General features: G+C 59.4%; 1 protein-coding gene across 1 annotated transcript; it reads right to left on the reverse strand.

The window, feature by feature from the left end:
- Positions 1-664: 664 nt before the first annotated feature.
- On the reverse strand, positions 665-8969 carry LOC311186120 (sialic acid-binding Ig-like lectin 6; the record flags this gene model as incomplete). The annotated part of the gene is made up of 9 exons (XM_084257006.1): positions 665-1007; positions 4908-5083; positions 6373-6449; positions 6810-7103; positions 7177-7434; positions 7909-7956; positions 8068-8346; positions 8464-8832; positions 8906-8969. 9 exons carry the CDS (start codon positions 8967-8969, stop codon positions 665-667), a joined length of 1908 nt encoding a protein of 635 aa, XP_084113132.1.
- Between the last annotated feature and the right edge of the window lie 10327 nt (positions 8970-19296).

Below are 19296 nucleotides of genomic sequence, written 5' to 3' on the forward strand. Positions count from 1 at the left end.
CCTCCAGGACAAAAGCTCGGGTCCAGCCCCTCCTGGCCCTCCCTTCCCCAGACCGTAAAGGAAACCCAGGCCATGCTGAGCAGCATGGTCGTCTCCCCAGTGACACCTGCTCTGGGAAAGGTCACCTGGCAGGTGAGGGGGGTGCCGTGGTCCTGGGGCCCGGGGGTGAGGCTGAGCGCCGAGGAGAGCGGGGTCCTGGGGCCCAGGGAGGTGAGGGCGGCAGACGTCCAGGAGAAGATGGGGGGCGTGCCCCGCTCACAGGCCCAGGGCACAGAGCAGGTCAGGTTTCCAGGGCGGCCGGACTCCAGGGTCCCCGCGATGCAGATGTGGGGCCTGTGAGTCAGCGCTGGGGGGCAGCGGGGAGACCCGGGATTGGGGGGCTCTGAGAGAACCTCAGGTTTGTCCAGCCCCCCCCCTTTGGGACCCAAGCCATGCGACCCCAGACCGCAGCCCAGCCAGCGCCGGCCCAGGCCCAGGCCCTCCGTGGCCTCCGCAGGAGCCACTGCTCACCCGCCACGCGCACAGAGAGGCTGTCCCGTGTGAAGGAGTGTTTTGTAGCACGTCCTCGCTCCACCCTGAAGAAGTATTTCCCCGCGTCCCCCCTCCTGGCGTCTCTGATATCCAGGGAGCAGTTGTAGGTCCGGGGGTCCCAGAGGAGGTGGAATCAGCCCCAGGTCTCTGCCTCCACATTACCCTCTGGTCTGCTCATGGCCACGGGAACACCCCTGTCTGCACTGACCCCTTCCCGGAACCAGTAGCCAAGAGCTGAGGCAGAGGCAGGAGAGGAGCCCCAGTCGGAGGAGAGGGAGCCAAGCACCCACAGGCACAGGCCCTCCTGCACCAGCAGCCACAGTTTCCTGTCCTGAGCCAAGGACCGTGTGGGGGCAGAAGGGTCAACCTCAGCCCCACCCGCTGCCCCTCCCCCATCTGTCCACTCAGCCACCCACAGCAGGGGCAGCAGCAGAGGCAGGATCTCCAGCACTGCCTCTGTGGGAAGTGAGTGGGATCTGCAGGAAGTAGGGGAGCATGTGACTGTGGCCATTCAGAGAAGAGGAACTCTGAGCCTTAGCTCTGCACCTGCACAGCAGGGCCGACACCCCACAGCAGGGCCCAGAGAGCACCAAGGGTCTGCAGACAAGGACTGACCCGTGTCCTGCCCGCCTCAGGACCTCCCTCCAGCACCAGAGCCTGGACCTGCACCTCTGAGCCACGGCAAGTCCCCCAAGGGCTCCCCTGAGCCTATGTCCACACCAGGGACTGGTCGCTCCCCTCTGACCTGGAGGGCCCCAGCCCCATCTAGACCCTTGGGGGCCTTACTTTGGGGTCTGCGTGAGCAGCGGGGCAGAAGAAGACTGTGGGGTCCTGGGGAAGTGAAGGCAGCATTCATTCACTCATTCATTCATTCCCCCACTCTTAGGAGCAGTTGCGTGCTGGTGGCCGGAGACCACAAGGGCAAGACTGGTCCAGTCTCCACCCCAGGGGCACCCCCAGTGGCCTCCCTGCTTCCCCAAACACTCAGCTCTGTGGGCTTTAGGGCTGAGCCCGCCCATTACCTGAGTGTTTTCTAAAATGGGACCGTGGGATTTTCTTTTCCCTTCTAGCTTGCAAAGTCAGAATTTTAAATATAATAATCATGCAAAATAATAACGATGTAGCATTATCATGGAGAACTCCTGTTCTAGAAGGGGGGATGGGGGGGTGGAGGGTTTGTCCAGTCCCCCCACTTTGGGACCCAAGCCGTGCGACCCCAGACCGCAGCCCAGCCAGCGCCAGCCCAGGCCTAGGCCCTCCGTGGCCTCCGCCAGGACAGGAGTGTGGAGGAGGTGCTGTTTCAATTCCTCATCATACAGGGAGCATTTCGTGTCATGTAATAATCTGCTTCTTAAAGTCATCTGTGGCTCAAGGGAAATTCCAGTGAGCAGGACTGGAGGATGCATTTTACAGTGATCATTAGAGGGGAGCTTCTGTGGTTCATCTACTCTGATTAGTCTGTGTCTGGCAAATTCCTGACATGACCACATCATAGCAGTTGCCAGTATTAGTAAAATCTTTCAAATACAGTGGACCCGACATATGTATTCCTTCAGTGGGGCTTAAATGGATTCGCGCACCCTTACAGAAGGAACTCAGTCTCCAGAGTAAAAGAACCCTTTGTTCTAGGTTAGTAAAAAAAGTGAGAATGGGGCCTCCCCGGTGGAGCAGCTGGTTGAACGCTGCGCTGTGAAGCTGTCCATAGCCTCTGCAGCATGGGTTCAATTCCCGGTCGGCCAGAGAGAAACCCCCATGGCACGGCAGACCTCTCCTGTCTCACCTGCTGCTCTCCTCAGCAGTGTCTTCGGTCTGTCTGCCTGTTCTGCTCCCTGCTCTGTCTCTGGTGAATTCTCTCACCATCCCTTGCCTCCGACTGTACCCTGGTTCTTATATAAATAAATAAATCTTTAAAAAAAAAAAAAAGTAAGAATGGAGCACATAAAGGAAACCAAACACAGTTGTTTTTACAGTAAAGAAAGGTAGACCATGTTCATGGATTAGAAGGTTTTGAGTTTTCATTATGTTTCTTTAAGTCACTTTATGGTTTCCATAAAATAAAAATGACTCATCTGTAATCTCCTAAGGATGAGCGATGTTGAGCGTATTTTCATTACTTATTTGTCATTGGTTTCTCTTTTTTGGTGCAGTGGCCCCTCCCTTGTGCCAGAGCAGCCACAGCGGCATGTCCGGGTGGTATGGCCGCTGCAGGAAAGTGCTTCTCCAGGCTTGTTCTTCTCATGAAATAGAAGTTGCAGGGTTCAGGGGAGGCGCCGCAGGAAAAGGAGGGTGAGGTCACAGCAGGAGCCTCCTCAGAGGGGAACTGGGTCTTACCCTGGGGCCCTGGGCCTCACGCCACCCCAGCCTAGCAGGCCCAGCCTGGTCAGTGTCCTTCCCTGGGGAGTCACTCTGCAAAGTGAAAGTGGGCCCCTCTTGGCCAGACCCCGAGACAGGCTGTGGATGTTCAAGGAAGTGGGTACAGCATGGGGGAACTTGGGAAGCTGGGGGAGGCCCCTCTCTGTGCAGGAGCTCACATACCTGCCCCCAGTTCTCTGTCCTTTGGGGAGATACTGTGTCCCGCCCCTGGGGCTGCTGCCACAGGAGTTTCAATTCTGTAAATATCAGTACTTAGTGTATTGTGAGACTCCACTGGCAGGTGCACACACACTTAGAATCTAAAAGTGATTTTTGATCTTTATGAAGTGCCCACCCTCCCTGCTGTCTGCCTCTGTCCTTAGATTTTAGGGTAGATACCCCAGTTTTCATTTGCTTAGTGCTTACTTGGTATATCTTTGACATTTTGTCCTTAGTTATGCATCTTGGCGCTGTGGAGAGGTGGTCTTTCATTTGTTTATTCTGTCCTTAATCCTCCAAACATACAGGGATGAGTCCTGATCCTGGAGATCACAAAGTGAAATGGACACACCAGGACACGCTACTTACTGTCCAGTGGAGAGCTGAACAAAGCACCTGGAGGCTGGACCACCCTGAGAGTGGGGACGCCCTCGGTCATGAGGTACTGATCATTTTTCATATGGCTGTATTTACTTTCCTCGCCTTTAGCTGTGACTTATGCTCCATGGACAGAAGAAATATTCAAGTCTTAGGTTTTCCTTGCTTGCAATGTCTTTATCTGGTTGTGATTATAGGGTGGTACTAGCCTCGTGAGAAAAGTCAGGAAATGTTCCCTTCTCTCCTGTGTTTTATTTTTTAAATATTTATTTATTTATGCACACAAGAACTGGGGTACAGGCCAGAGGTGTGGGGAGTGAGAGGATTCACCAGAGACAGAGTGGGGAGCAGAACAGGCAGATCTACTGAAATACACTGCTGAGGGGAGCAGCAGGTGAGGCAGGAAGAGGTCTGGTGTGCCATGAGGGTAGCTCCCTGGCTGGGGATGGAACTCATGCTGCACTGGCTGTGGATAATTTCATAATGCTGAGACTTAACCCCTGATGCTACCAGGGAGGCCTTCTCCTATATTTTAAAAGAGCTTGTGTAGAGTCAGTATTATTTCTTTCTTAAGTGCATGATACAATTTGATAGCCAGGCACCCTGGGTCTGAACACATAATGAATGAGGTAGGAGAATTCTGCGCGGACAAGGGCATATTGAGCTTTGAACAGAAAGATGAGAGAAGTAAACTTTATTTTGGGCTATCATGAAGGGTTTTGAGTAGGGATTCACATAAACTTCTGGTGTTCTGGTCCTCTATTCACGAGATATTGTTGGCAGAAACTTGTTATCATAGCTCACCACAGTCCTGATGGAAGGTCAGGTTCTGTAAGCCTTGATCTTTCATAGGATCTGATGAGATGAGTCATTTCCTCCTCTGCAGGACAATTAAGTGAGTTGGATAGATAAAGTGATGTGTTCAGCAAGAGGTTGGATGGATTTGAATTCAGTTTCTTTGGCCACAAGTCCTGTGGATTCCTCATGTCCTAGCGATGCATCACATCCCAAGATGGGCACTAATCTGATAGCAATTAGAGACTGAGTGTTGGGACTGAAATTGTAAACTTCGTAAGTGGGAGTGCTAACCCCAGGATTTCAGGCGGCAAGTATATTTGGAGACACGGTCTTTAAAGAGCTAGTTCAGTTAGAAGTTCTTAGATTGGCTCCTAATCCATTATACCTGGCGTCTTTATAACATGAGGACACAGAGGCATTTATGGAGCACCAGGGAAGACACAGGGAGATGACCGCCATCTCCAGGTCAGGGAGAGGGGGTTCAGAATCAACCCTGAAATCAAGTCCATGTTGGTCTGCCACTTCTGCCACTTTAGCTCCCTAATCCATGGCAGCCTGGCAGGTGAATAGCCCTATAGAGACCAAGTGCTCACTCTTTCTCCAAGGCTGTGGCTCGGGCAATTCCTCACTTGTCTATCTTGATCTCTGAGTACACAGTGTCACTGTCTTCCCGCCTCTGAGGCTCCAGCTTGTGAAACCTGAGGAAGGCGTAGTGCGGCTCCTGGCTCTCTCTGGAGACCGCGCCTGTCCCAGGAGGAACTGAGGGGCCTGAAGAGGGGTCTGTCCAGAACTGGTGCTGATGGTCCTGTGAGGAAGGGAGGGAGGGTTCAAGAGCTGGGCAGTGGCGGGTGGGAGACAGCAGCCAAGACCAGGTCAGGACTGGGACTGATGGAAATTAGATCAATTACCCATTCATTTACTCAAAATATGTAGTAATTATGCTTGGTCAGCCCTAAGTGCGTGTTTCAGAACTGACTAGATGGATCTGTAGAGACAGAAATCAGTGATTGTAAAAAGGGGTCATTGAGTGGGGAGGGGAACATGGGAATTTTGGGGTGTGATGGAAATGTCCCCCATCGTGACCCGGGATGTGGTTACAGAGTGAATGCATTTGTCAACATTCACTTAACTGAAGTTAAAATTGGTGTATTTTATTACAGGTAACGTATAGGCCAGTAAAATTTATGTTAAGCAAACATGGTGCTAGATTTGAGACGTACATAAAGGGAGTAATGAGCTGTGACCTCAGGGGAGTTGTGAGCTGGGGGGGGAGCTGTGACCTGGGGGGGGAGCTGTGACCTGGGGGGGAGCTGTGACCTGGGGGGCTGAGCTGTGACCTGGGAGGGGGAGCTGTGACCTGGGGGGTTGAGCTGTGACCTGGGGGGGAGCTGTGACCTGGGGGGCTGAGCTGTGACGTGGGTGGGGGGAGCTGTGACCTGGGGGGCTGAGCTGTGACCTGGGGGGGGAGCTGTGACCTGGGGGGCTAAGCTGTGACCTGGGGGGGGAGTTGTGACCTTGGGGGCCTCAGGCTGTTGTCCACAGCATCCTGGCACTCAGTGGGTCTGACCCTAAATTCCCAACAAGAAATGCCCAGCGCACAAGCCAGAAGGAAAGGCTGATACTTCCAGGGGACCAGGCTGGTCTGACCGATGAAGCATCAGTAGCCCCCACAGACCAACAGTCATTGTGTTGTCCTGTCTGAAGCAGAACTGGGGCCCTCAGGAAACTAAACCCACCACCCTGGGGCTGGGATGGGAGCCCCCGCGCGCAGTCACTCACCCCGGAGCCTGCCTCCTGGGCTGTGTTCTCTGTGCGCGAGCTCCCTGTCCCTGCCAGCTGCGCTGCTCTCTCCTTGCAGGTCCCCGCCTTCACCCTAAGGAAACGGGGGCCTGGTCCTGGGCCGAAGGCACCAGCAGTCCTTCCCCCTCCCACCCCCGGCACCCGTGTGGTGAAGGGGTGAGAGGGAGGCCAGCTGGCTGGCGGGGCGCCCATGATCGAGAGCAGGAGCAGGTGGGGACCCTGTGCTCTGACCAGTGGGTCGAGTCTGAGCCTCCCGACCCCTCAGCCTCCCTTCCCCGCTCCTGGCTTTCCAACCAGCCCAGGTCCCCCCAGCTGAGACTTGTGGCTCTGCCCTTCCAGGCCGGCCTCTCCCTCCAAGCCCACGTCCTCACCTGAAGAGGAGGGAGAGGCAGAGAGCCAGCAGGGCCGCGCCGCCAGCTCCCCCCAACGCGTCCCGGACCCTGCGCGCCCCGGGCTCTGCTCTCCCTGTGGATGATTGGAGGTTTGTCTCATCTCCACACCAAACTCAGCATCCTCTCGAGGGGAGCTGCTCTGTGTCCCCGGAGGGAGGCTGCCCCATTATTCAGGACTTAGCGCGGCCCTCTCCGGCCCCCCTCCCCCCCCCCCCCCCCGTGGTGTAGCATCTGAGCAGTTGGGGGCGTCTGAGCCACTGTGTCCGGCTGCACAGCTTGAGGGTTTTGTGGCGGCTGCAGCGGGGGAAACACACACCACATGATCCCGGCGCCCCTGACCTGCTCTCCCTGGCAGCAGCAAGAGGGCGGCGCTGCGGGTCCCCTGGGGGTTCCCAGCCTCACAGCTGAGTCTGAGGGTGGTGCTGAGCCCCCCGCTGAGGCGCAGGGAGCTGTTGGCCCAGAGCCCCGAGGGGCTGAAGGTGACCTCCACGGAGGTGTTGCTGCTGTTCCCCTCCAGCAGCCGCTCCCCCAGCCGCCAGCGCAGGGAGGGGGCCGGCCGGGCTCGGGCAGAGCAGCAGCAGAGCAGATCCTCGTCCTCCGGGGAGCAGGAGGGGCCGAGCAGCCGCGGGGGTGCTGTGGGAGGGAGGAGGGGGGTCAGCAGTGCCTGTTCCCTCCCCAGGGCCCAGGGGTCCCCACCCCCACTCACATTGCACACGCAGGCTCAGGGAGACGCGCTGGGAGCCCAGGGGGTGCTGGACCAGGCAGGTGAGCTCCCCTTCTTCTGGGGCCCCCCCTGGAAGCAGCTCCAGGGTTGAGGAGCTGGAGATGGGGGTGGCGTTCAGACCTGGGGAGCCCCAGAACCAGCTCAGCTTGGCCGGCGGGTTGCCCTCGGCCACACAGTGTAGCCGCACAGCCTGGCCCTCCAAGATGGTGAGGGAGGAAGCATTTGGCAATATCTCCGGGGCTTTGGGGAGAGAAGTGGAAAAAGAGAGAGGAAGATGCAGAGATGAGGCGGGGCCTGTGCCCGTCTCCCGGGAGTCCCCCTGAGCGCTGAACAGGGCCTGGGCCCCAGCCCTCAGCAGAAGCTCCCCATGATTCCCCTGGAGCCGCCCACACTGCCCTGCAGGAGCGCAGAGGGGCCAGGACAGGGATGTGGAGGAAGTGCAGGTGTGAGCTGAAGAAGAGCTGGAGGCAGGAGGGGCTGAGAGTTGGGGGTTGGGGGGGGCTGCCCCTCCCATTGCGCTGACCAGAGGGAGCTGTGGGTGGGCAAGACCAGCCTTGGGGTGACCTCAGGGGGCTCCCCCCACGTGCGCCATGTCTGCGGTGACTGTCTGCTCCTGTGTAGCCCACTTACTCCCCAACAGTGCTCCCACCCACCCCGGCTCCCTCCAGGGGGACCCGCATGCACCCCATTCCTGGAGAGGCGGCCCTCTCCTACCGGTGCTGTTCCCTTGGAAGACGTTGATGGCTGTGTGCTGAGGCGCATCTGCACAGAGGGTGTGGCGGCCTTAACATCCAGGGGAGGGGTGGGCCTGGACCCTCCCCCCGGGCGCAGGGCATGCAGGACCCTGCCCACAAGCACCCAGAGCTCACTCACAGGTCACGTTGAGCCGCACGGTCGTCTCCACAGTGATGCCCGCTCCGGGGAAGGTCACCTGGCAGGTGAGGGGGGTGCCGTGGTCCTGGGGCCGGGGGGTGAGGCTGAGCACCGAGGAGAGGAGGGTCCTGGGGCCCAGGGAGGCGAGGGCGGCTGACGTCCAGGAGAAGATGGGGGGCGTGCCCCGCTCACAGGCCCAGGACACAGAGCAGGTCAGGTTCCCGGGGCGGCCGGACTCCAGGGCCCCCGGGATGTGGATGTGGGGCTTATGGGTCAGCGCTGGGGGGGGGCAGAGAAGGAGCCCGCGGCATCATGGGGTGTTGTCAGCTGCCCCACCGCAGCCCCTGAGAGCAGACCTTTTTCCCTAGTCCAGGCCCACACCCGGCCCCTCCTTACCTATCACCTTCAGGGAGAACTGCTTCTCTGCGTAGATGTGTTTACCACCGCCGAACTTGTCCGTTGCAAAGATATACGTCCCCCTGTCCCCCATGGTCACGTCCCTGATGCTCAGGGAGCAGTTGCCACCCTGGGGGTCCCCGATGAGGGAGAACCGGCCCCGGGTCCTCTCCTGCAGCGCCACCTGTGCTTTGTTCGTGGCCACTGGAGGGTCCTGGTTTACATCTGCCCCTTTCTGGAACCAGAACCCGTATCTCTTTCCCACATAGAGGCTGTAAGGGTTCGAGAAGCTGCAGGGCACGAGGGCACACAGCCCCTCCTGAGCTGTCACGGGCTGCTGCTGGCGCCTCTGAGCCAGAGCCTGGGGGGCTGGAGAGAGAGGGAGAAAGTCAGCCCAGGACTGCGGCCCTCCCTGTGGAGTGGGGGCCCCTCTCCTGCTCACCTCCCCACAGTGGCAGCAGCAGCAGCAGTAGCAATGGCGGCAGCAGCAGGAATGGCGGAGGCATCCCTGCCTCAGGCCCCACGGCAGCTTCCTGGGTCCCTCTGAAGTGCAAGGGGCCCAGAGCTCTGGGAGGGCAGAAAGTGCAGACAGGAAAGCTGTGGTGACAGACAGCAAAGGGCAAGGGCAGGGCCTGGGTCCTGAAGAGGGAACTTCCTCCCCGCAGAGGCAGGTGTGCACACGTCATGGCAGCCCCTTCGCTGCATATGCAGCGAGGCCCTGAGGCGGAGAGGAAGCTGGGACTGCCCCGCTCCGCCTGGGAAGACCCCCTCCCCATTCTGCCCGGCCATGTGCTGCCCCCTCCCCCCCGGGACCCTGGTGGGCAGCACATGCATATGGGGTACAAGTGAGGTGGGAAAGTCACCCCCTTCACTCCCTGCATGTGCTCATTCCTTCACGGGGATAAGAAAGTCAGGTCGGGCCTACCCCCACTCCCACCCCCACCCCCTACACACGCTCAAGCAATGGGGCAGGCCAGGCCCGGTTGAGCTCTCCTTGAGGCCAATGGGAGCCACAGAAGGTGCTTGCACAGGAGAGGGGCAGGTCCTGTAAGGACCAACATGACCCCTCTGTGGCCAGTGCAAGGAAGAACTGGAAGGGAGTGACCGGAGGCCAAGAGGCCAGACAGGAACGTGCGGTGTTGGTTCTGGAGGGGAGAAGCAGGCCTGTGTGGAGCGGGCAGCCCGGGGAGTGGAGCAGGGAAGGGACTGAGACACTTTGAGGTAGGGAGTTTGAGGGGAGCTTTGGTGGGGGAGGGAGGGATGAGGAGAGTGTCTCCTAGAGCCTTGGCAGTGACCTGGCTGGGAGTGCCACCCCCCAGAGCAGGCTGGACCCTGGGGTAGAGGAACTAGCAGAGTGGGAGCCCAGGGTGGAGTTCAAAGCCTGGGGCCTGGGGCCTCCCTTGTGGCACAGGGCTTAAGTCTCAGCACTATGAAGCTGTGCGCAGCCACTGCAGCACGAGTTCATTCCCCTGCCAGGGAGATACCCACATGGCAGCAGACCTCTCCTGTTTCCTTGCTGCTCCCCTCAGCAGTGGATTTCACTGGATCCACCTGTTCTGCTCCCCACTCTGTCTCTGGTGAATCCTCTCACCCCCCATACTTCTGGCCTGCACCCCAGCTCTGTATGCATAAATAAATACATCTTTAAAAAAAAAACCAAAAAGCAAAGAGCCTGGGTCCTGGCTGCCCTCCCACCACCTCCCAGATGGGGAGCAGCTGTGTTTCTGGGTCCGCAATGCTCCCTGGGGACTCTTACCACACTCAGAGACTGTCCAGCATGCAACTGCTATATCCCCGCTTTCCTGCATCTTGGATGTGATGCCCAGAGGGCAGACGCTCATCCTCCTGGGAGCACCAGGGCCCAGCAGCTGTGGGGGGGGGGGTGGGCAATGGAGGAGGGAAAGAAGGGGCATCAGCGAAGCCTCTCCCTTGCTGGGCAGCAGAAGTCCCCACCAGGCTCCCCGAGGAGCTCTTGGTCCACATGTCTCTTCCGGGTTGTGATGGGGTCTGTGACCACTCCCGGGACCTGAAGGTGGGGTGCAGTGGGCTTAGACCCATCTAGAACAGGGTGAGATGCCCACCCTCCTCTGGCTAGGGCAGGAGTGGGTTGCACCTGCATCGCCCCCTGGCACAGCTGTGGCCAGCAGCCCTCTGGCCTCTTCCTCTGAGCTCTGTGGTCCTCACCCTGGTGGCCACGGCGGTGGCAGCATCTCGTAACTTTGAGGCGCATTGAGATTTCCTTGACGCCATGGGATTAGACTCCTCGGTGTGGAGGCCGGCTGCTCACGGACCTGGGGTGACCCTGGATCAAAATGTATGGTTTCTGTCCCAAACATCCTTCAAAGGGGCCGCCCCGCTCCCCCTTGGGCCTCGCAGGGGAAGTGAAAGCTGAACCCTCCTTCCTTCCTCCTCTATATTTAACCCACCTCCTGCAGACCAAACCCCTCTCTCCCCAAGACAGACATGACCTTTGGGGTCCTTCTTCCCCTGTCCGGTTTGTTAGAGTCTCCCAGGGGCAGAGTTCTAGGAGGCCAGGAATCTCCTGCTCCATATTGGACCAACCTCAGGGTGGAGACTAGAGCCTCAGGGACACATTGGGGAGGCTCGAGTCCACCTGCAGGGAGCGAGCCAGTGGGCAGGCGCTGGGTCTGAGCCTGGAAGAGATCCGGGTGATCTGTTTGGGTTCAAGGTGAGACAGACCTCGTGACCAGGTCCACCCTGGCACCTCCTCACTTTTCGTGACCCCGCACATGCACTCACAGACACCTGTCCCACCTCCGCGGCTCCTCCAGCCTCCACTGTTCTCTCTCCACAGGGACTGACTGATTTTCTTCTCCTTACCTCCCTGCCTCTGTAGCCTTGGGGTCTCCCACCGCCAGCTGTCAGCCTCTGAGGCCGCAGGACTCTCCCCAGCCTGAGCATGAACTCGTGCCTGACGCCTCTGAATGTTTCCACTGATTCCAGGGGAAAGACGCTGTCATCCTCCTGACAGTTCAGTTCCTTCATTGATACGACAGATTGGGCTCAGCGCTTGAGACAGTAAAGGCCTGTCCTCCAGAGCTCCATTAGGGTCTCAGGCAGAGACTGGACAAGAGAAACGGGAGGAGAGGGGTGGAGACAGGTGGCAGAGCAGGAGGGGAGGAAAACAAAGACTGGAGGGAGAGAGGGTAGACAGGGGGCCTAAGGGGGGAAATAAAAGGGGGGAGAGGGAGAATGAGAGGGAGAGATGGAGGGCGGGGTGTAAGGGGAGCAATGCTTTGGGGAGAGGCTGCGGAGGAGAAGGGCATGGGCAGGGAGGCGTTTCTGGGGACTGCGGGTGGAGCCCGCCATGAGAGGCCAGAGACTGAGCATGACCCTGCTGCCCCTCTCCACTTCAGCTGTGCCCTGGAGGCGGCAGGGGTCTGAGGAGGGCAGAGCTGGACTTACACCCACTTCCCCCAGGCCCCGGCCCCCAGGGCCGCCGCTGTCCGTGGTGCTGACGCGGGGCTGGGTCCCCAGCTAGGAATGACGGGGCGCTGCAGAGCGAGTGACCAGACGGCCCCCCGGCCCCGACCTGGGCTCGCAGGGCAGAAAAGCAGCGAGAGGGAGAACATCCAAGAGGTGCCGCCCCTCGGGTCCGGGGTCTGGGGTCTGAGCTCCCCCTGCAGCCCTCTGCCTCTCTGCCCTCCGGGGCGGTGGGCTCGGGGAAGGCCGCAGCAGCTCAGCGCTACGCTTCATGTTTGGGGGGAAAATTAAGTTCCCAAAAGTCAGTCTTTTCTGTACCTTAGAGCAAAATGCATTGCGCACTTGTGATAGGCAGGTTGGAGATGACCTCCCGTGCCATTCGAAAACCACCAACAAAAGCGTTTAAGTCTCCCAACAACGCGTAAATGCCTGCAATGGTTTTGTTTCTTCACTTTTGCTAACTCAAGATTAGAGAAACAGCATTACATCCTGCCTTTCCTCGGTGTGATTATGGTGGTGTGATTATGAATCGTATTTCCACAGCTCGCCGCCTGCCTATTTGATGAGTGAAAATCTCTTCTTGATAATTCTGTGTGACTTGCTGGGATTGTCTGGAATAGCTGGTTTTGCCTTCAACTTGTCTGTATTTCCCCTCTCTAAAGTGAAGTGTCCCAACAGCCCAAAACGTCTTTTCAGATTACCTCTTAGCAAGTTCAGCAGTACAAGGAAAAACTTTCTCAAAACATTACATTTTTCAAAAAGCACTATTAGAGGGCCTACCTGGTGGCGCAGGGGGCTAAGACGCAACCTATGAAGCTATCCGCAGCCACTGCATCACGAGTTCGATCCCCGGCCAGGGAGATACCCACATGGTGCAGCAGACCTCTCCTGTCTCCCCTGCTGCTCCCCTCGGCAGTGTGTTTCAGTCAGTCTGACTGTTCTGCTCCCCACTCTGTCTCTGGTGGATCCTCTCACTCCCCGCGCCTCTGGCCTGTGTCCCAATTCTTGTATAGATAAATCTTTTAAAAAAGGCACTATCAGAGACAATTCTTCAGCAGTTCAGGAAAAAGGAAAGTCTTTTTAAGTAGATGTGAAAAACTAGAGTATTTTCAGAACATTCAATGTCAGTTTAGCTTAGATACACACACACACACACACACACACACAAATGCTTAAAAGGCCCCGTGTTAATGTGGGACAACTTTATTCTGTGAGATTGTATATATCTGTACGGAATAGCCACTCTTTGAAAATGGCGGCCTCCTATTTTATGGATGCAGCCATGTTATTTGTTGCTACAGTAACGGAAAGAAGATAAATCTCGCGAGAGTAGAGACTGGTTCGCCATGATAACTATTGGCAGCGTTCTAAGCTTCAAAGCGCCTAGTGAGCATGCGCGCCGCTCAAGCCCGCCGCCTGGGAAACGCGGCCAGGAGTGCAACCCAAGCCGGAAGTGGCGCCGCCTCGCGGGTGTTGCCGGCGGCCTGCGGCGGGCGGAGGCGACGCTGAGCGCGAGCGGCGGCGGCTCTGAGGGGTCTGTGAGGTGGAGTCGGCCTGGGGTGAGTGCTGAGGGAGCGTGGCAGGGTGAGCGGCGGTCTGTGGGCGGGCGGGCGCTGGGCGAGGAGGGCTGTGGGCTGCGGGCTTCTCACGCCGGCGGGATCCTCGCTTCCCGCGTGGTGTGAGGCGCGAGGACGCCGGCGACTCCGGTCCCCGGTCAGCTGGCCGCGGGCGTGAGGTGGGCCTCGTGGTGCGGGCGACACGCTCGTTTGGGGTCAGGGAGCGCGCGTGCAAGGTGGCCCGGGGCGTTGGGGGCGTTGATCCCCTGAGGGGCAGTGACTACTCGGGAGCTTCAGGGTTTGGACGATTTGGGGGTCCTGCAACACGGGGGACAGTGATTGTCGACCTCTGAGATCGGTCAGTCGGGTGCGGACGGCGGCATGTGGGACCCAAGGGAGTCGCCGAGGGGCGTAGTGAGGCGAGCGCGTGGCTTTCAGGGCGGCGAGTGAACGTCAGGGCCCTTTGTGAGTGAAGGGGGGACAGTGTTGCTTTGGACCGCGCCCCACACAAGAGCTGGGGTGCAGGGCAGAGGTGTGGGGGGTGAGAGGACTCACCAGAGACAGCGGGGAACAGAACAGGCAGACTGACGAAATCCACTGCTGAGGGGAGCAGCAGGCGAGTCAGGAGAGGTCTGCTGCGCCGTGTGGGTTGCTCCCTGGCGGGGGTCGAACTCTTGCTGCAGAGGCTGCCGACAGCTTCCTAGGTTGTGTCTTAACCCTTTGTGCCAGGAGGAAGGCCCTTTCTTGGGGCTCTCTAAGTGGAGCCCCGTGTTGGGGGTTATTGGGGGTCCCCTGGAAGCCAGGCGCCCTGGGGAACAGTTTCAGGCATTCAGGGCAGTAGTGCTTTCAGGAGCCGGGCGGGGTCAGTGACTGGGCAGCCCCTGTGACTGTCCCAGAAGGCCTGTGGCCACTCAGTGGGGTGCCTGGAGGTCACTGCCCTCCGAGACTGCATTGGGTGTGGGTTGGGGGCAACGCATTGTGGGCAGGAGAGAGACAGTGAGTGGGGGTCCCGGTGCATGCTGCAGGTTTTCTGGGTCGAGGTGAGGGTTGAATACGGTGAATGTGTCAGAAAAGGCTGGGCTGTCTCGGTGTTGTCGGGGCCACTGAGATGCCCAGAAGCTGGTTTTCGTGTATCCGACACGGCCAGGTGGGGCCTCAGCTCTCTGGAGGCTACAGGTAGGGAGTGGAGGTGGTATTTCTGCAAGTGTGAGCGGGCAACATGAGGGGCACCCCAGTCACCCAAACTTTGCACAGTCTAAGTGGGTTCTGCTGTCCGCCACCTAAAGACAAAATACCCTTAGTGAATAAGACCTTCCAGAGAAAATAACTTTAATTCAGTCTGTCTATGCAGTAGACGAGGAGACGAGAAAGAATAGTTTCCAAGGGAAGCACCCGAAGTTTCCCATCCCCTGCTGGGTAAATGTCCAGTCAAACAGTGCTGGCCCAAGGCGGGGCCCCCAAGGCCCCACAGCCTGCCACTGGAGTCTAAGACGCCTTCTGGAGGACCAGAGAAAAGGGGCACAGGGGGCCAGGAAAGTCTGGAAGGAAAAGAACAGAAACAAAACACAAATCCAGGTAAAGGCTGCCATGGCCGGCCTCCCCACTGGGCTCTCACCCACGTCTCTGTCTCCTCCAAGTGGCCTTCCTTGCCCCCCAAGTCCCTGGTGCAAGTCCAAGGCCGAGGACCCGTGCGCCTTCCTCAGGTGACTCTGCTCCGCGTGCCTCCTCCAGTCCTCTGGCCCGGGCCTTTCTGGCTCCCCTGGCTGCTCGGCCGCACCCCTCCTGAGTGGGCTGGAACCTGGACCCTCCCCTTTGAGGGGATCGCACTGGTACAGAAGCTGGCCCTGTAGGGATCACGGGAGCTTTCGAATGCGCAGGGTGGGCCTAGTGCTCTTTCCTTGGCAGGGCAAGTGGGGGACGGTTGGGGGGCACATTCCGGCCGCCGCTCGCCTCAGTCCCTATCCACGAGATGGGCCTGGAGATCAGGCTCACTGGGGAAGCAGCACCCGAAGAGCCCCCTCGTCTCCTCAGCGAGACCGGCCCTGAAGGTCACTGCATTTAGTCCCAGCCTCGTGCTCTTGTTTGCTCTCTCCCAGTCACTGGAGTCAGGTTCTCCGGAGCCTCGTCAGTTCCAGTGTGGCCTGCGGTGACACCCCGCCACGGGCCCTGGACCCCAGCCCAGCCTGATCTCCTGCAGGAACATTCCAGATGCCCCCCAGCTGGGGCTCCCGGAGGAAGGGAGGGGTCGGCAGGGGGGCGCAGAATGGAAGCCCAGAGGATGTACACCCGCGGGTGTGCGCTTGCCCCAGGCCCCAGCCTGCGTCCAGAGCGCCAGGGCGGGTCACGGGGGTGAGCGGCCGGGACAGCCTCCTCGCAGCCCAGGGCGGCCCCGGCGCACGTGTTGTGAAAGGGCAAAAGAGAGAGGCCGGCGTGGGCACTCGGGGCCAGAGAGCTGCATTTTCATGGGCAGGTTTGGAAAAATGAGCCCGCGGAGACCGAGTCTCCGGTGGGACCTGCCGCTCGCTTGCTCCCTGGGGCGCTCTATCTGGAGGTCTTAAGTGGGGTTCTCCTGTTGGCGGCGGGGGTCTCCCTCTGCAGGGAGGCTGGTTTGCCGAGACTCACCGTCTCCCCACCGGGCCTGGCTCGGCCTGCTGACCCGAGAGCCGTGGGCTGTGCCCACCGCCCCTGGTCGCTGGGGCTGGCGCGGGAGTCCGGTGTCCGGGGACCTGGGGACGGCCCATGCTCCGCTGGGGTGTCACAGGTTGACTTTCCGGGAATGCGGGTGGAGCCCATTAAAGGTTGATCCTGAGAAGGGGGCACAGGGAAAGCAGCTCAGGGGTCAGAGTTTAATCCTTGTTCCTGCACTTTCTGCTCTAAGCTTCCGCCACCACCTCCTCAGAGGCAGTTTTCACCCTTTCAACCGAGTATTGGGGTGCACCTCCTGATGGGGCGTGCGCGCCGCGGCTGTTTCCGGCTCTGGGGTAGCCTTTCTTCTGGGCCACATTTGACCACAGCAGAGCTCCCTGCCGCAAGGACCTCTCCCGGCGCCCCCTCACCGCCCGTACAGAGGGTTTCACATGCCGCACTCTCGGCACCCAGTGTAGGGGTTTGCCCCCCACCAAGCGCTTCTCCCAGACACCACCTGGGTGTCCCAAAATTTCACTAAAATAGCTACCAGACCCCACAGCCACGAGTCCCACCAGACGCCCTCTCGCCCCGCTTCTGAGGCCACCCTGAAGCCGACTGTCCCTGAACAGTCCCTGGTGCCACCCTGCCCTGACCCCCAGGCTCTGTGTCCATTCGAGGGTCACACAGCCCCCTCCTCAGGGCTGATTGATGGGCTCGAGCGACTGACAGAACTCGGGGAGTCCCTTGACTCACTAGATCACTGGTTTATTACAAAGGATCCGAATCTACAGCCAGATGAAGAGAGCCATAGCTTGAGACCCCAACAAAGGAGCTTCTGCCCCCGGGGAGTTTGGGCCTGGCCTGGGAGTGATCCGGTTGCTGACCGAAGGCTCCAAACCCCCTTCCTAACGCCTGTCCTTTGGGGTCTCTGTGGAGGCTTCAGTACAGACTCCAGGGGGATCACATCACCGGTGTGGGCTGTCACTGGCCCCCAGTCCCGTTCTCTCCCCGGAGGGCAGGCAGCGGAGCCCAAGTTCCAACCCCCTTGTCATTTGGTTGCTTTTTCTGCCAGCCCCGCCTTCCCCAGTGTCCCCCTAAAGCCATTCATGACGAGAGACTTGACCTCTCAACCCGCAGGGGTTTCAGGAGCGCAGCCTGAGCCAGGCCCAACATGTATTTCTTGTTTGAAATCACAGCCCACCGCAGGGCCCCGGGTGCCCCTAGTGGGTGCCGGGTCATGCATCATTTCCTCTCTGATCCCCCAAAATACAGTATGACGCGGTGGGGAGCCCTCGGGGAAACCACTGAAAATACACCCGGACACACAGCTCGCATGGGGACCACCCAGGCCGCGCTGGGGCGCGTGGTCACAGAGGGCGGTGTCCCGGGAGGACGTGGCCGTGGACTTCGGCCGCAAGGAGTGGTGGTGCCTGGCCCCCGCCCAGAGATTCCTGTCCGGGACGCGATGCCCAAGATTACAGCCACCTCTTCTCCGTGGCTGAGCGCATGCAGCCTTGGCGTCGTGCACTGCCTTGTGGGGTGCAGCGGGGCATCTGACATGTCGCAGGGTCACCTCGGGGTGTCCTGGCCGGCCAGCCCTGGGGGGGGGGGTGTCTTTGAGCACTGCCTGGTTCTAGTGAAAGATCTGACCTTTGTGAGGAGTCCCTGGGCCTCGAGAGCCAGCACCACATCCAAGCCCCACGCCCCCCCTTGTGAACAGGACACCGCCTTCCCGGCCCAGGGAGCTTTTTCAGCGCGGGAAGAGGAAAGGCGCCACGGACAAGGGGGAGCAGAAACCCCGCAACAAGGGTGTCCGGGTGAGTGAGTGGGGCCTGGCAGGCTCGTCTCCGCCGTTACTCAGCCACCACATCGCTCCGTTCCCATGGGGACCCTCAGCCCGCCGCCTGATGCGCCCCGTTTCTGCAGCTGATTCTGCCTGCATGACCGTGACTGTTTCGGGGGGATGTCCTAGGAGTTTCTCGGGGGCCGCTCCCCGGGACGGGATTGCCCGCATGCGCCAGTGCCGTGTAGGTGAGAGCCTGATACCCGGGGGCGGCGGGACTCGTCGCCCTGTCACTGGTACGTGACTTTCCTTGTGTTCGGTCCTGACAGCTCCGTCCGGGTCCCTCCTCCCGTCCCGCCTGCTCATTGTGTCTGTTTCACCTGCCCGTCATCTTTCTCTCCTAGAAGGTGAGCTTGGACTTGAAGCTCCGCAGCAGGGAACTTCCGAAAACACCTCATTTCACGGTCCTCTGGTGGGTGAGCCCCCGGGGCTGGTGCCCGGTGTGCCAGGTGAGAAGAACGGTGCCGGGATGCCGACTCCAGGAGAGGCCAGCAAAGGCAAAACAAATGTTCGCGACGCGGGACTTTCCTCACTGAGGAAGCACTGGCTACGGAGAGGGACCCTGAGTGTAAGGACCCTGGAAAAGTCCGTCACGTGAAGCTCCATGTGCTTCTTCACAAAAAAGACCTCTTCGCTGTGGCTTATGTGCAAAATCTGTGAAGCCCGACTTAGAAGTGAGCTGGCAGGATCGGAGCCATCCCCCAGCAGCGCTCGCTGAGATGGTGGGCTCTGGCCAGCTCTTCACCCCCGGCCCTTCCAGCGTGAAATGCGAGCGTATTCAGATAGGAGAGAGGCTCTGTGGAGGGAATCAAGGCAGAAGAGACCTCGGTCACATGTAGCCGCTCCCACCCCTCACACCTATGCTCAGGAGAAGCGAGGCAGATGTCCCGAGCGCCGGAGGGACTCCACCCAGAAGCCACAGCTCCCCGCCCGACTGCGATTCCACAGTGTGGACAACCTCCAGGAATGCAGCACGTGCGGGAAAGTCCTCACCCCACAACCAAAACCAGGCGTGTATCCGGCAGTGCGCACAGGTCGTGCACCTCATGCACGTGAGGCGTGTGGGCAGGTCTTCGTTCAGAGGTCGGAACTGATTACACCCCAGAAATCACAGACTAGGAGAAGCCCCATAAGTGCCATGAATGTGGAAAGGCCTTTTTCCAGATGCTGTCTCTGCTCAGACATCAAAGAACTCATTCCAGAGAAACACTCGATGAATGCAGGGAAAATGGGAACGGCTGCTCCCAGAATTCAACCCACGGCACACACCAGAAAATTCATACCGTGCGTGGCGGTACACATGCAGCGAGTGTGGGCAGGCCTTCACCCAGAAGGCCCGCCGGGTCGTGCATCAGAGAAGTC

Source organism: Talpa europaea (assembly GCF_964194135.1).
Source record: "Talpa europaea genome assembly, chromosome: 16".
Classification (NCBI taxonomy): Eukaryota; Metazoa; Chordata; class Mammalia; order Eulipotyphla; family Talpidae; genus Talpa; species Talpa europaea.